The sequence below is a fragment of the Lichenostomus cassidix genome, chromosome 2, assembly GCF_008360975.1.
Source record: "Lichenostomus cassidix isolate B80296 chromosome 2, HeHo_3.0, whole genome shotgun sequence".
Taxonomy (NCBI): domain Eukaryota; kingdom Metazoa; phylum Chordata; class Aves; order Passeriformes; family Meliphagidae; genus Lichenostomus; species Lichenostomus cassidix.
In genome coordinates this window covers 6,236,363-6,252,582 of record NC_139482.1, presented here as the reverse complement: position 1 = coordinate 6,252,582, position 16,220 = coordinate 6,236,363, and the positions used below count along the sequence as shown (strand labels likewise).

Genomic DNA, 16,220 nt, shown 5'->3' with positions numbered 1-16,220 from the left:
AGTGGGAGCATGTGGCTTTTGCACACCTGTTAGAAAGATTCCTGAAAAGAGGGTAACAGCTTTCACTTGTGAAAGTGCCTGTGAACATTAATTCGTGCCTAGCCGTGCTGATGGCAGCACTAATTGAACCTTTTTATAAATCATTGCTGTACCATCTTCCAGCGTAAGGCTGGGGACAGATGTTCATTTAACAAGACATCTGTGCTGGTTTAGGATGTTACTGTATCCCAGATGTTACACTGCTTTTTAAGGTTATTGGCCTTGTTTTATATATTTAGTACCATCAGTTTGCTCCATGATTTGCAGGGCATAGGAGGGAAGGTGGTCTCTTTCCTGAATGATGTTGAGGTTTCAGCATTTTGGAAAAAGGGGGAAACTCTGGAGTGGCTCATGTGTACCTGTTTTCATAAGCCTGGAAAAAAAATGGAGTGAGTGAGGTAGTTTTTGATGGATGGTCTTGAACGAGCTGTCACCTGATTTTGTTGGTAGCAACTTAGGGAGGGCTTGTAGAAACTGGTGGCTGGCAGTAACTTCTGGGTAATCATAAACTAGGCCTGGCAGTGACAGGCATCTGAGGATAGTAGCTTTGTCAGTTATTTCATGTGGTTCCAGGAAATGTTGGCCCATGGCCTTATTCCTGATCACTTTGTGGAAAGAACGAGTAAGATCCAAGATGTACTTTTGACCTACATTGTGCTTCTCCAGTTATGGTGCTATTGCTATGACCTTTAAAAAACAACAAAACAAAAACCAGAAAAACCCCAATCATGCAGAAAAGAGAAGAAAAGAAACCGTATCTCATTACTGTCAGGTGAAAAAGAGACTTTTCCATTTTCTCTCCACATTAAATATCCATGCTGCTCTCCATGCATTCAGCAGGAGCTGCTCAGGTTCTTGGTGATCTCCCAGTGTTACCCAAGTCCTCAGGGCTTTGAGAAAGCCTCAGCAGGGCTTTCCCCCTGTGCAGAGGGATTACCTAATGCTCTGCTGAGCCCTGGGAAAGGTTTTTCTGGGCTTTTTCCCCCCCTCAGGGCTAAATTTAATTAGTTGCTTACCCAGAGAAGAATGATGAGATTTTTGTTTACTGTAGTATATTTAAAGATGTAGATTAATGAATGGCATTAGTTAAAAAAAGCTAATTGATAAGTTCAGGAGTGGGTTACAAAGGATTTTGATAAATGACTATGTTATGGAAGTAGGAGTAAAATTATTGTAGACAGTAATTACATTCAACTGGAATCCAGTATTAATAAAAAAGTATAGTTTTGTCTTTGTTGTTGATTTTATTCCATAAAATGTTGTCTGTGCTTTAAACACCTCAAGAAGTTACATTTCTCTCAGTGGATCTGCTCTTTTAAGCCGAAATAGAAGTGCTTTTGTTTTTTTTCCCTTCTAAACTGAACTCTGTTGTAGGAAAAAGGCGGGCGAGGAAGCCATGGCAGAGACCTTGGCAGCTCTTCAGCCTGCGTACCAAGCTCCCTGCCTGCCCACTGACTGATATTTATTGTTTGCTGCTGGAGTCCCTGTTGGTCAGGCTCTGCCTGGACATTTTGTTCTGGGTCTCTTGTGAGCTGTAGGAGATGTGGCTTATCTGTGTTCAGTGCTTTTGCCATGCCAAGCTGCTGGGGCTTTTGTGGTGTTGCATGAAAGGGTGATGTAGTTGCCCTTCCTAGTAAGAAAGTTTGGGGTTGGGCTTCAAGATCTAGAGCAGAGCTGAGGTTGTGATGTTCATACAGCAGTGATGGTTTGGTGCAGCCTGGTTTCATGTGGGTGAAGGGCAGTAGTCACAGACTGTTGTTCTGTAATTGTTTGAAGGCAGCAAAAACTGGCCCTGACACCATCTCTCCCCTTTTGCCTTTTCACATCCTCCTTCAGAAGGATAAACTTGAGAAACAAAGCCCCAGCAAACAACAGAGCACAGGCTGCTTTCCCCACTGTATTTAAGGGCAAGTGGAAATGAGTATAGATTAAAAAAAATATTTAACAGGGTTTGTCAGTGGAAAAATGTGGTGTTATGTGAACCAGCCGAAAGCTTTATGTATAAAATAGTAAATAAAATGTATAAACTTAATGCAAATAACATGAAACAATCCATTCTTACTACAAATGCTGATTGCAGCGATTATATATGCTATATGGCCTTCTCAAATGGCGTTTGCTGTGGAAACATTAAATTATAGTTGTCAGTACAGTGTATATTTCACTATTTTGTGACTTGAATTATTTTTTTCTCTAAGCCAAACATAAATTTGTAGGCTATAAAATCTCTTCTGATGATTGGGTAATGAATGTAACCAGCAAAAATAAGCTGATGATATAATCTACCATGCTTTCCACTGGTTCTTCAGTTTTTTTAAAACCTACACAATATTATGAAAGCTTTTTCTAGAATATTTGGGGGAGGGGAATGGCAAGGAAACACCAGACATGGTTATATCTTCTGCTGAAAGAAGCAATTATGTTTAATTAATTGAAACCTCTGCTTTTCCATGGTGTTAAATAGGTTCCTAAAATCCAGTAGGGAGTTCAAGGCGTGAATACTGCTGTTGTTTAAACAAAATGTTTAAGAAGGCTTTGTGAGGTGCTTAATACATGAACTGTAGTTTAATAGAAAATCTAAACTCATCTGTAAATTATTAAATAAACATAAACAACCATCATCCACTATCCAGCAAGTTTTGCCTCCAGGGTCGTGTTGGGGAATACTGAAAAGGGGTTCCTGTGAAAAAGCAGAATTATTATTTATGTTTGTGATGATTTCACAGTAATCCTTGTTTAGTACAGACTTGTAACTTTGCATTGCAGACAGATAGTTGGTAGAAGAATAATTGGGATAGGATTTAGAAATAATCCCTGTTCTTAGCTGACTGTGTTCTGCAAAGCTTTTGAGCATTCCTGCACCAAGGGAAGTGATTTAACTCACCTGCACTCCTGTCCTTGCACTGGGTGCTGGGTGATGTGCTGGGATGTTGTGAAGAACTGCAAGAAATTTTATACTGAAATGCTTTGGTTTCTTCACCTGCTGCTTTGTTTTTCTAAGTGTTGGAAGAGTGTTACCTTCCTTGCTGTATCTCAGTCTTGCTGGAAGAGCCTGTTCTGTCCAGTGGCTCTGTAATTCCATTTGCTCTACTCCCTGCTTGTTATTACTGGTGGGAATCCATCTGTGTGACCACCTCAGATGCTGCTGCCAGAAATGTTTGTGTCCTTCCCACTTCCAAAACACCCCATTCTGGCCAGCTCACTGGACACTGTACTCCTGGATGGGCTGATGTGGTGGCTGAAGGGAGGAGTGCAAGACAATTTCCTCTGGTCACTGCAGTTTATTCTGGTTTGAATTTTTGTGAAACGCAGGTTTTCAGAGACTACTCTGGGAGCTTGTGAAGTGGCAAATAGTTGAAGGGGATGCTGGCTTCTGTCTCTCATAGGAAGAATGTTATTTATTTTGTGTGTTCTTGGTGTCCTGTCACTGCTTGTTGATAAGCAGGCAAGGGGAAAGATAACCTTGTAATCCCTAGGGTTCCCACTGTGCTCACGTTTTTCAGCATTATCCTGAACAAATTTTACAGGGATGCCAAGAAAAGCCCTCCTGTCCTTAATCTCTTCTTGCTTTTCTCTTCCCCCCCCAGCTCCCTCATAAATTGAGTGGGAAGTTTTCAGACTTTGGTTTGAGCCTCATTTCAATTGTTTTCCTCCTTTGCAGAGACAAAACTGGTCCCAACACAATTTGAAGGGATTGTCTTGCTGGATAGTCCAAGATAATCAATCCTCTTCTAGCAGGAGAGCACCCTGTATAGGCTCCAGAGATGGTTCCAGTTCTGCCCAGCTCTTTGATGCAAGAGAACCAAAGGCATTGCATGATAGCATTTCTTTTGTAGCTGATTGAGCAGATCCAGTCCTGCGGAAGTAGTTTGGATAGACCTAAGCGCTATAACAGACTGTACAAAAAAGGGAAATGCTGGTTTTGGAATGATTTAATCACTTAAAAAAAAATAAAAAAAACCAAAACCTTTTCTCCCCAAGGCAGAACTAAACCCAAACCTTTCAGAATGCTCTGTGAAAGAGGAACTGGAGCGATTTTGTTTGCGGGGGCAGGCGGGGTGCCCATGTGCTGGCCTGCGTGGCATCCCGATTCAAGGCATGTTGGTTGGGTGAATGGTTGCCTGGGAGCTCTGGGACGTTGGAACTGCTGAGATGCCCCAAACCTCTCAGAATTTGTGTACTTGGAATCAGAAGCTCCCAGGGTCTCCCAGGCTTTCCGTCAGCACGCCAGGCAGGTTGCCAAGTAGCCTGAAAATTTGGGAGGCGAGTTGCCAAGCTCTTGGCTCCCTTTCAAATGGGCTGCTGAACAGCTGGGGATCTGGATGCCTGGGCTTCTCAACAGCCCACCATGATAGTTGCTGAAGAGCCAGGCAGGGAAAAAAGGCTGGAATTCGTGGCACAAACCTGTCTGCTTTCCGTCAGACCTTGGTTGAAATTGAAACAAATCTGCCAGGTATTTGAGTTTTGACAGGCTGTCCTCACGTGATGACTTTTATAATGTGATGACATCTAGTCATCTCTCATAACATTTTACTTTACGTGTCAAAATATTGTTTCACTGAAAATAATGTGTGTTTCAATTTCATTGCTTTAGCTTGATTATTATTCTGTGAAAATTTCTTCCGAGGGTGCTCTGCATAGATCAGTCTCTATTTTAGAGTAGCAACTGCCCAGATTTTGGATAGTGTTCTCTGTTACCTCTCTGTAGTTACCTCTTACATGGAGCAGACAGGATGCTTGTATCAAAATCTGCCTGAGTTAGTCTGTTGTTTGATGAGTAGAAGTTAATTACTGTATTTTTCTTGTAAGAAGAATCAGAGAAACTTAAGGGGCTAACTGCTGATTCAAGTGTACCTTGCTGGGGATATTTCCTAGAATGGGAAAAAAGGGAAGGAAACTTCCAGTTTGTACAAGACTGAAATCATGGGTTAGCATAAATGTTACATAATTTAGTGCTGACATTCATCCCTCAAAATGAAGTGATTTAAATCCTAATTTTACAAATGCTTTCAGTCTAAAAAGAGTTTTTCTTTCTTACGTTTGCAGGCCTCGGAGTAGAGGAAAAACTGCAGTGGAGGATGAAGACAGTATGGATGGTTTGGAGGCAGCAGAAACAGAAAACACTGTGGAAACAGGTACTGAGAATATAGTGCTGGTGCTCTCTGGGTATTGTTTCTCTCTCAGAAATGCATTTAGTTATGCAGGATTTTGGTAGACAAGAAATAGTTCTTTAGTTTTGTAGTACGAGGTGTGCATTTGGGCAGATTTAAAAGGAAAAACCCTTTATTTAAAGCTATGTTAATTTAAAGCTATTGAAGCTGTTGTTTTTAAGTAGTTTAATGGGAATGTCTTTGTAGTGTAGAGGTTCTTTTCCTACTTTTGCAAGGCTGTATCTAACAAACATAAAAGCTCTCAAGTGGCAGCTGCTGTTTTTGGAATACCTGCCAAAATACACTACTACTTATTGACCTGTATCTTCAGCAGATTATATACCAAAGGGATAACCAGGATAACCAAATGTTAATGCTTCCTGCTGCTGCTTAGGAAACAGGATAAATCTCTTTTCTTGCTTTGGTAAATATTTGTTGTGGTGGTACCCAAATGCTTCAGTTAGCAGAGGGAGCTCATTGTTCTGGACCAAGTACTGTTGAAACAGTTTGTGATTTCTGTTCTGGCAGTTCAGGAGCCTAAAGAGACAGACAGATGAGCCAACACATGAGATAAAAGGCCATGGTGAAGAGCTGTCATCTCTTTGCCAGGCACATGTCTGTAGCCATTTGCCTGTTTTTAACCAAGGGCTGAGTGTAGAAGGATGAAACCCACCAGGAAGGAGGATGCTGTGGCCACTTTGCAGAAGTTTGCTGGTTACTGACAGAAATAAGCCTTAAAAATGCATTGAGACACAAGGGTTTATAAACTTAATTATGTGGCCTTACATGTGTAGTGAGAGAAGTGGCAGGAGGCACGGAGACACGAACAGCAGAAGCTGGTGGTCAGGGCAGAAATGTCATGGGAGTACCAGCTGAGTCAAGGGAGTCACCCAGTTCTTCTCAAAGCTGCTGAGTGGAGGAGGTAAAATAGTGAAATCCTTAAGGATGAAGGCAAGGATCTGTGCTTAGTGTTGATGTACAAGCAGAACAAGTAGAGGACCCCAAAAGAGCCATTTTAGCAGCAGCATTTTTCATGGGCCATGCAGGAGCATGGCTGCTGTGGTGAAAGCCACAGAGGAGGAGGCTGAAATCCTCCTGCTGTTGGGTTTTGTGTGTGCTGGTCGCTTGCTTCCTGCTTGCTAGGTGGTGAATGATGCTGAGAAGGCTTTGTGCTTGTGACTCGAGGCTTTGGGGGATGTCATGAGTGTTTAGTCACAACTTGTGTTGAATTTAAGTGTTGGTGGCATGTGGAGGGAGTCTAGATTAAAGCTTAGCACAGGGATGTTTCACTGGTTTATTCTGTCCATTGTTTTTCTGCCCCTTCTGATGAACTGCTGGTGGTAGTGAACTTGGGTCATCTTTTGCAGCTTCTACAAGTGGGTAATTACCAGTTAATAAACATAGTGAAAAAGTTGGAGCAGGTATTTGTGTGTAGAAAAACAGAGTCAGGTAAGAAAAAAATAGTTCTAATTCTATTACTACATCATCATTATTATTATTATTATTACTACTACTACAATTATTACTATTTTTATGTTATGATGATGATGATGATGATGGTGATGATTACTCTTCCTGTCCTATGTGGTAGAAGCACTCTTAGGAAAATCAGCAAAAGGGATGGAAAGTGTGATCATAAGTGATAAGTTTATGAATTTCAAATATGTTTTAAAAAAAGAAAAAGAAAACCAACCCAAAAAGAAATTAAAACTTAACAATTGGTACACTGCTGTGTAGGGAATCCAGTGATAGATGTATTTTTTTTTGCTTTTGTCGTTATTAACAAAGTTCCTCAACAGAAATCTGAGAGCAGTTTTTGCTTCAGAAGACAGAGGGACACAGCTAATTATTTTTAAGGCTCTGAAACTGCTTATAGATACTCCATACTGCTCTACCATCTTTCATCAAAATAATCGTGACTGTCACAGGGGACCAATACTCATATCTAAAGGTATGGGCAGAAGGAGCACTGTGCTGGAAATCCCAATGGACAAAGACTCCACTGGCTCTGCTGCTGGAAGTGAGCCACCATCACTTCAGTGCTGAGCCCAGGATGGATTTGCAGACTGTACTCTTCACTGAAAAGATGCCTAGTAAAAGTACATAGCTCTGAAATCCCATTTCTGCAGGGGAACCAAAATAGACTTGAAAGAGCATTATCATGTTGAGCACTTTGGTAGAGACAGAATCACAATTATGTTATTTTAAAAGCTGGGCACCATGTGACTTGCCAGAGGTTTAATCATATTATCTGAAAAGGCTGTTGCCTCTAAAATGTATTCTAAGCACTTACCTGTGTTAGTACAAAAGTACGGGAGAAGGAATAATCCCAGTTTGTTGCTCTGTTTAAAACTGTGTTAATTAAATTGAAGGGTATGTGTGTACTAGTTCATTAATTTCTGCTTCAACTAAAAAGGTTTTCGTTTTCTTTTCTTGCAAATAGTGGACTTGCCGACAATTTTCTGCAGTAGTTGGCAAACCAAAACACAATATAGTAATATTACAAAACTTGAAATGAAATGTCTAGAGACCTTGACATGTAACTTGTGACATATTTTGAGTCTATATGTTTCAAGCTTCTTTTCCATTTTTAGGCTCATATGTTGAGAATAATCAGGAATTCTTGTACTCTGTGAGTTTGGGTTTTTGAGGTTGTTTCTGTTTTGGTTTATTTATGGAGTCTTGCATTACTGGTGCCCTTTTGTGAATTAATAAGTTTTGTAAAATGAGAGAAGTCCATGTTAGTAAGGTTGTATTCAGTATAATGAGCTCTGCTTTTAGAGAAGAGGGCAATGCAAGAGGAATGAGAACTCCTTTCACAGGGAGGAAATAAGGAGATACCCCATATAATCCCACTTAAAATAAAGAAATGTTTAGTAGCTGTCAAGTTTTTAATGGGTAAAAAAAAAGCAAATGGTGTGCAAGTACCAAACATTATTTCCATTTGTAATGTTGACACAAATGTTCATTAAAAAAAAAAAAAAGGCAAAAATTCTCCCCGAAGGGGCTCTTTTGCAATGCTGAGGCACAGTGGTTTTAATTGCAGTTCGGGAAACAAGTCACTGCCCTTCCCAAAATTCTGTAATCTCACATGTGAAACGAGGCAGAGTTGGAAGCAGAGCTGGGTGAGCTGTGTGCTGCTCTGATCAGTTCAGTATGGCTCCTTCTCCCTGCCAACTGCAGCGATTCCTGAGCCCTCTCCCTTCTCTGCCAAGTACTAAGTTCACTTTGGTAGAGATGAATTCTTAAGGACGGAAAGAGAGGAGGAGGGATTTGGAATTGGAGAAAGGAAATTCTGGAATTTGGAAAAAAAAAAAGGTCTGTTTGGAACTAAGTAAACTTTTTCCTGAAAAAAGGGTGTTGACAACTGTTTCTACTGAATCAATAGATTTTCAGCTTCTTGTAAACCTCAGGACAGACTCCTTTCATTTACCCACCAGCCCTGTCTCTCTTGCTGATCCTTTGGCTCCACACTTAGTGTCTCTTCTGGTTTTCAGCTTTGTGTTGGTCTTTCCAGCTGTCTGCTCCTTCATTTGTCTTCACTGTGGTTCCCTCAGTGATGTTACACTGGTATTCCTCTATCCAGCTGATGTTGTGGTTACCCATTCTTTCCATCATTTTGGCACCACAGCATGGTTAAGGATGGCTGGGACCTCTGGCAATCATCTGGTCCACAACCCTGCTCAAGCAGGGTCACCTAGAGCTGGCTGTCCAGGACCACATCCAGACAGCTTTTATCTCCAAGGGTTGAGGCTCCATAGCCTGCCTGGACAACCTGTGCCAGTGCTCAGGCACCCTCACAGTAAAAAAAGGGTTTCCTGATGTTCAGAGTGAGCCTGCTGTGTTTCTCTTTGTGCCTGTTGCCTCTGGTCCTGTCAAGACCTTCCAGCTGTCAACAGCTTTAACCTTTCTACTTGTCTGTGAAATGGTGTTTGTTGCAGAATATTGTGTTACCTCTTGTTCTGCTCCTCTCCATAAGAGCAGTTTTCTTATGATGAGTAACTTTCTAATGGCCAGAAAAATACAAACCAGAAAATTCTGGAAAGCATGTGGCTTTGTGCACACATGTGTATGCAAATATAAAATTGCTAATCCAAAGAAAGAAATAATATACCAAATAGCTCCTGATATGCTTTCTGTAGGTTTGGTAGCCCTTTTGCTACTAATGAAGACTTGGCTTCTGCTTCTTTTCCCCATCTTCTATTAGTTTCAGCAAGTTTTTGTGCTTGATATTTTCTTGGCTCTGCCTTTAAGTTGAAACTGAATTCTCTGTGTTAATTATGTTAATTATCTGATTATTCCTTTTTTTGGGGGGGGCAGGGTGGAGAACACTTGTGAAATATCCCAATTCATTCTAGAGTCTGTAATTCTTCCTGTCTGTGTCCCATAAAAATGTTGAGATTCAGATCCTGGTCTGGGAGAAATGCAGTAAAAAAAGTTTATTTGAACTGCTGAGTTTCTTGGGAAATTACTAGTAAATCCATCAAATATTCTGTTTACTATCCATACCATGTCAGCCAGCTCTTACAGCAGTACCAGACCCTCAACTCCCCATGGTGTTCAGAGGCTTCAGAATTGATAATAGATAAAAGAGCCTGCATGATTTTATCAACCAATAGCTCCTTATCTACATTATTGTTGTTAGAAATGTTTTTATCAGACCCAGTGACGTTGCCTGGCCAGTTGATTTCTTGTTGGACTTCACATTAACTTCCTGAAGATAAACTTTCCTGTGCCCAGCCTCATTTGTCTCTGGGAAAAGCACTGAAGAACCAGAAACAAACACTTCTCAGTGGAGGGAAGTTACTCATGTAGAATTTGCCAGGGAATTTTGGACTAGTTCAGAATCTCATCAGCTTTGAAGCAGCCTGAAAAGCACTTTTGTAGAGAAAAAAATTCTTCAATATCCTACTAAAGGAAATACAGGCATCCTTTGCTGCAATTACATGAACCATACTGAGCAGAGCCTCTCATTGAGGCAAAGTAAAACACACCTGAGAGAAAGTCCTGGTTTGGGTGAATCAATGGCAAAAGATTTTGGCAATGTTTTAATACCAAAGTAGTTTTAAAATACAGGCAGATAGTTTGGCCACTTACCAGCCATCCCTTCTAAAATTAATTAAAGGAAGAATTAACACTGCTGGGGGCTTGCTTTTAGATTAAACTTGGCCATATATATTTGTGGCAAATATGTGCTCAGAAATGCACTTAAATATGTTTTAAGGCAATTAATATTCCATGTACTCATTAGAAAAGGAGTAATTTCTTCTTTCTGATGCTGCTGACTCCTACCTGCTCAGCCACTGGAAAAATTAACAGAACCGAAGCATGTTGTTGTAATTATTATAAGCATCTTACTATTTTTGTTTTATATTCTGGTAATTTGTTTGTAATGAGGAAAGTAAACACAAGAGGAAGTTATTTGATATTTGCTTTTAAACCATTACAGGCTTACTCAGTGATGTGATTTATCATCATGCACACTTAAAATGGGCCATTTAGGAAAATCTGATTTTTTTTGCCTTCTGACCGATAGCTCTGTTTCAGGTGTTTTGAGAGCTGGTGGAATCTCTTACTTCCAAATCAATTTTAACCTCACTGAGTTTTTCATTCTGGAGGTTATTTCTGAAATGCAACCTTTTGGCTTATTTATTCAATAGTGCTTTTACAGTTTTGGTATCAAGCTATGCTTTCTTAAACATAACAGGTTTTGGAACTTTTCAAAGAGTGAGGATATCCCACTTCTTCATTACCTTGAAGCTTAACTCTGCTGCTTTGTCATTAGTGATATGATGGAAGAATCTGCATGGCCATTACCAGTCAAATACCCTGAAATAGTAGCATGTGCTTTGTGTGCTAAATGCTCTTCCCCTCACTGGAAAAAGGGCTGTTCTTTGTATGTTTTAGTTCACAGAATGGTTTGGTTTGGAAGGGACCTCCAAGATCATCTTGTTCCATCCCTTCTGCCATGAGCAGGAACAACTTGCTAATTCTGTGGACCTGTCTTAATTTTTAGTGATGCTGTGTTGAGGCTGACTCTTCAGTTTGGTAGAAGAAATATCAGAGAAATTCACTGCTGATGAATTAAAATCATAATATAAACTAGGCTGGTGTTGAAGTCCCACAAACACCTATCCTGGTAGCCCTTTTCTAGCTCAGGTTCAAAGGAGAAGAAAGTAGTGGGTAAAACGACCTTATTTAAGATAATAAAAGAGGTACTCATTTGCAAGGCATTGAAGAGTGACCACAGAAAATTGAATTACTCTTAATTCAGTAGTACTTCTTGTAAAAGAACATGCAGGGCAAAATTACCATCCTACTTCCGTATAAACAAAAACCACTCTCAAATAGCTTTTGCTACCTGATCAAGAGGTGCTTCAGTTCTGAGAATTTCAGATGCTTTCAGAAGTCAAAGAGAAAAACAAATTCTAGGAATTACTGGCAAAGGGATGAGTGGAATAAAGCGTCAGCGAGGAGTTTTTTTTCTTTTTACTGTAGCTTTATAAATCCTTGGCTTGTTAAATGCCACGTGCAGTTCTGCTTTCCCTTCTCCAAAAGGATGAGCTGTAATTGGGAAAGTACAGGAAAGGCCAGCAAGTATGATGAGAAGTAAGTAATAGCTTCTGTGTGGGGATCAGTTAAGGTAAAAGCCTTCAATGTGAAGTGATTTCACTGAGGAGGAATGTAATAGGATCCAAAAAATTATGTGTGCTATGGAGAAAATGAACAGGGCAGGGTGATTCATTTTGTTTAGCAGCACAAAAATTAGGGGACATTAGGTTGTGTTCAGAGAGTACAGGGGCAGGTGCATTTGCACTCAGCATCTACTGCAATTACAGAATTCATTGCTGCTGGATGCTTTGGACATGAACAACTAGACATTTGGGGTTTCAAAAAGACCTAAACAAATTAGTGGAAAAATAATCAGATGAGTGCTGTTGAATACCACTCTTAGCTTAGGAAGTTCCTCAGTTATGGAGGTTCTATGTTATGGTTCTCCATAATGCAGTGTCATGTTTTCAGGGTGACCAGAATTACAGTTTAAATGGTCCTACATTGAGAACCTTGTTTTTATAACTGATAGAAAATTTACACAGTTATTTTCTGTATGAAATTTATTTAACAATTAGGAGTTCTATTTGAATGAAAAGTATCAAAATACACAGTGGAATGTACAAACCAAGAATAAGTGCAGGCTTTCTTCTCATCTCCATCTAACACCTGTTGCAGTAAGTGAATCAGAGAATTATAGAATAGTTTGGGTTGGAAGGGACCTTAAAGATCATCCAGTTCCAACCCCCCTGCCATGGGCAGGGGCACCTTCCACCAGACCAGGGTGATCCAAGCCCCATCCAACCTGGCCTTGAACACTTCCAGGGGTGTGGCATCCACAGCTTCCCTGGGCAACCTGTGCCAGGACCTCACCACCTTCACAGGGAAGACTTTTTTCCTAATAGTTAATCTAAAACCACTGTCTTTCAGATTATTGTGAAAGATTTCTGCACGGAAGAGGTCTCTGCAGGTGACTTTCTCAGACACAGGCAGGAGAGGTGATGTTTCTATCAAATCATGTCCAGAACATTAACAGGATTATGAACTCTGAGTAGTGGAAACTTGGGTTTTTTTCCCTAAATTGGGACAGCGAGTGAAATTTGGTAATTATATTACTGGATAGTGCCATGGCTGTTGACCAAGCACCATGCAGGTCCTCCCTCACTCCCTGCCCCAGTGGGATGAGGAGGAGAACTGGGAAAGTAAAAAAACCCCTGGGCTGAGTTAAGAACAGTGGTGAGTCCCTGGTAGAGGTTGTCCAGAGAAACTCTGGCTGCCCCATTCCCATAAGTATTCAAGGGCAGGTTGGATGGGGCTCTGAGCCTGGTCTAGTGAAAGGTGTTCCTGCCCATGGCAGAGAGGTTGGAACTGGATGATCTTTAAGGTCCCTTTCAACCCAAACCATGCTGAGATATCCTGGGCACAGTGTTCTGTGGTGTGGAGTGTCCCTCTGGCCACTTTGGGTCAGCTGTCCTGGCCAGGCTCCCTGCCAGCTCCTTGTGCACCTGTTTGCTGCCAGAGCATGGGAAACTGTAGAGTCCTTGGTTTGGAGTAAGCACTGTTTTGCAACAACTAAAACATCAGTGTGTTATCAACATTAATCTCATCCTAAATTGAAAACACAGCATTGTACTGATACTAAAAAGAAAATCAACTATCCCAGCCAAAACCAGGATAGGTGGGCATTTTAAATTCACAGTTTGCATTCCCTCGTTAAGATTTCTTCTCATATTGTTGCTACACTGACCTGGTTTTTATCTGTCAAAACTACTACAGGATTTTGGTGTAGTTTGTAGTTCTGCAGACCCCTGTGAGGCTGTGTAAAGTGCCTGGTCCTGCTGTATTTTCTGACCCAGCACTATCCCTTCCTTGAGCAAAAATTACTGTTGTGTCTGGCTTCAAAAGCTTGTTACTCCCTCTTGGAGAAGGTCTTAGTAAGCAACAGTTGAGACCCCAGGATGTCCCTACTGTGTTTGGTGATACTGGTATTTTCCAGCCTGCAAAACTTCGTGTTCTTAGTGAAAATTTTGGAAGCTCATAACATGTGCTTCACTCTCTGCCAAATCAGTAGGTCTGACAATAGAATAAAGTGGTTAAATAGTTAACTTGCTGCATCTAAGCAGCAGCAGAATATTAATTTTATGTTTATGACAGTTCTTTGGTTGGTTGGTTTTTTTTTTCAGTGTCACTTTATAATGAATATTATAAGATTTTAAGGACATTTTTTCTGGTAGAACCCTTGTGGTATTTTCAGGTTTTGACTTGACAGGTAGTTTCTGAGTATTTGAAAGAAAACCTTTTGGATATGCTGGTATCTTTTCTTTGTCTGATTGCCACAGCAGAGCCCACACACTTACCTCCTTCTTTTGCTGTATGTTTACCCAAGCAGCTTTCAGAATAGGGCCTTGTGATTGCTGGAAAACAGAAAAGGATTGTTTGTGACAAAAGAACACTTCAGATCTGAAGTCGATGTTGCTTCATCACATCTCCAAAGAAAGCTGTGATCGTGTCAGAAAATCCCAGCCATCCCCAGTCTCCTCCTTTCCTCAAGGAGGGCTGTGATGGTGTGCAGGGGAACCCCTGCCACAGGGAGGGGCTTACAAAAAACAGGGCTTCCCCTGTGAGTCTGCATGTCCCCCATGTGTCTGCCTGGGGAGAGGTTTCCAAGGGACCTGAAGACAGAGGAAAATTGGAAATTGTCAACACAGTCATCACTCAGAATGTTGTAAATATCTGCATAAGACATGTAAGGAAGTAGACCAACTTGTGTGAGGAAGGTGGGTAGTCCACATAATCAACTGAGGGTGCTATGTGCTGTTTGTTGTTTTCTTTGAGTGTTCTCTGCATTCTTCTCTAGAGAGAGGAATAAAAACAAAAATTAGAAGAAATTTTTTAACCTCTGTAAAGTAGTTTTTCCTTAATTTGAAAAAAATCAGATAACAAATAGTATAAAACCTAATGGTTGTCTTTTCACCACTGTGTACATACTTTCAAAGCAAGTGTGATGAAAGTGTTAATTAAAAGAGATATTTAATACACATATTGTAAATCTTACCAGTCACAGTGACTTTCCTGCATATCTGTCCCCTGTCAGTGTTAGGCAATTCAGTTTTTTTGCCTAGTACTTCATATCTTCATCCTTGGAGATGCTCAGAAGCCGTCAGGGCAGCTGGTTTTATTGGCCCTGCTTGAGCAGAGGTTTGGATAAGGTGACTCTGGGCCTTCCAGCCTCAACCAGATGTGATTCTGTGAGTTACCCAAGTTGTAAAGTCTGTGGAAGTCTCAACCCTTTGGTGGCTCATATGGACAGGAAGTTTAGTCCTTGTACTTTTGGGGGATGTTTTTTAATAAGAAAAGAAGGCTTTTGTGTCCTCACCAGCCAGGTGAGAAAGAACTACTAATATAATTGTCTTCAAATAATAAAAAATTTTTAAGTGCAGTGTTTCCTGGTATTTTTCTAAAGTTTTAGTAAAGGATAATGGCATTAAGAATAACAGAGACAGTGGAGAATTGTATAGTTAGCTTTTTAAAATCTCAGTCCCCCCACTAACATAGGTAAGACCTTCATTGTGCCAGAAACAATCATGAAAAGAGGGTGAAAAATAAAGCCTTGTGTATGAATCTGCAAATGAGCTTCACATGTATTAATCATCCACGGATCCTTCATTCCCAGCAGCTTCAGAGTAGAATGCCCTAACCAAATCTGATGAGTGTTCCTTAAACACATTGTGTCAGATGCTTCCAAGAGCATCTCTGAGGTGTACCTGAGATGTCCCTCTGCCATGCCAGGGCTGGAATCCATCTCCTAGGAATTTGATGAAATGCAGTACTCCTGTTTTTCCTTAATCTTCTTCAAGAAAACTTTCACAAAGTTTTTTCACACTACTTACATGCTGTTTAGTGAGCACCGTGTTTTCAGTCTTCCAACAGCATATTGAGGCACAGTTTGCTTTATTGCAGAGACAGCAACTGAGATGTTGTTTGTCTCATTTAGTATAATTTGGGTCCCTCCTTCTCTCAAGAAGGAAACAGCAGGAGAAAGGCACCATAAGGATGTAAGCTCATGGAGTTGTCATGTGTAGTGAAACAATCTGCGTCTTCTCACACAGTCCAGGGTTCTGGGAGGGAGTGAGTGCCCGTGAACTTTTCCTTCCCAGTGTGCTGGTGCCCAGCAATGGTAATGAGATGAAAGCTGGCAGAGAGTAAATGGCTTTTACTTGATAGAAAGTTGCTGCAGGCGCACAATAAAGCAGTCCTCTTGCAAAGTTTAACTAGGTTAAAGAAAGTCGCCAAGATGGATCAGAGCAAGAGCAGAGTTTCCGGTGGTCTTCCTGGAGCGCTTCAGGCGTGGCTGTCCTGGGCTGTGTTGTGGGTTTTGAGTGCTTTGGCGTCTGCCTGTCTTCTAGGTGTTCATGTTTTGCTCTCTTCATTGAGGCTGCATTTAGAAATTTGGGGGTTACTGGCACAGGATTGTCCTTC

General features: G+C 40.9%; 1 protein-coding gene across 10 annotated transcripts in view; it reads left to right on the top strand.

The window, feature by feature from the left end:
• The window catches only part of KMT2C (lysine methyltransferase 2C), a 192,015-nt gene that overhangs the window by 42,449 nt on the left and 133,346 nt on the right, over nt 1-16,220 (top strand). For all 10 annotated transcript variants that reach the window (XM_085050232.1, XM_085050238.1, XM_085050243.1 and 7 more), the window contains one exon: nt 5,086-5,174. In XM_085050232.1, coding sequence (XP_084906358.1) covers nt 5,086-5,174 — 89 coding nt within the window. The remainder of the gene's footprint in view (nt 1-5,085; nt 5,175-16,220) is intronic.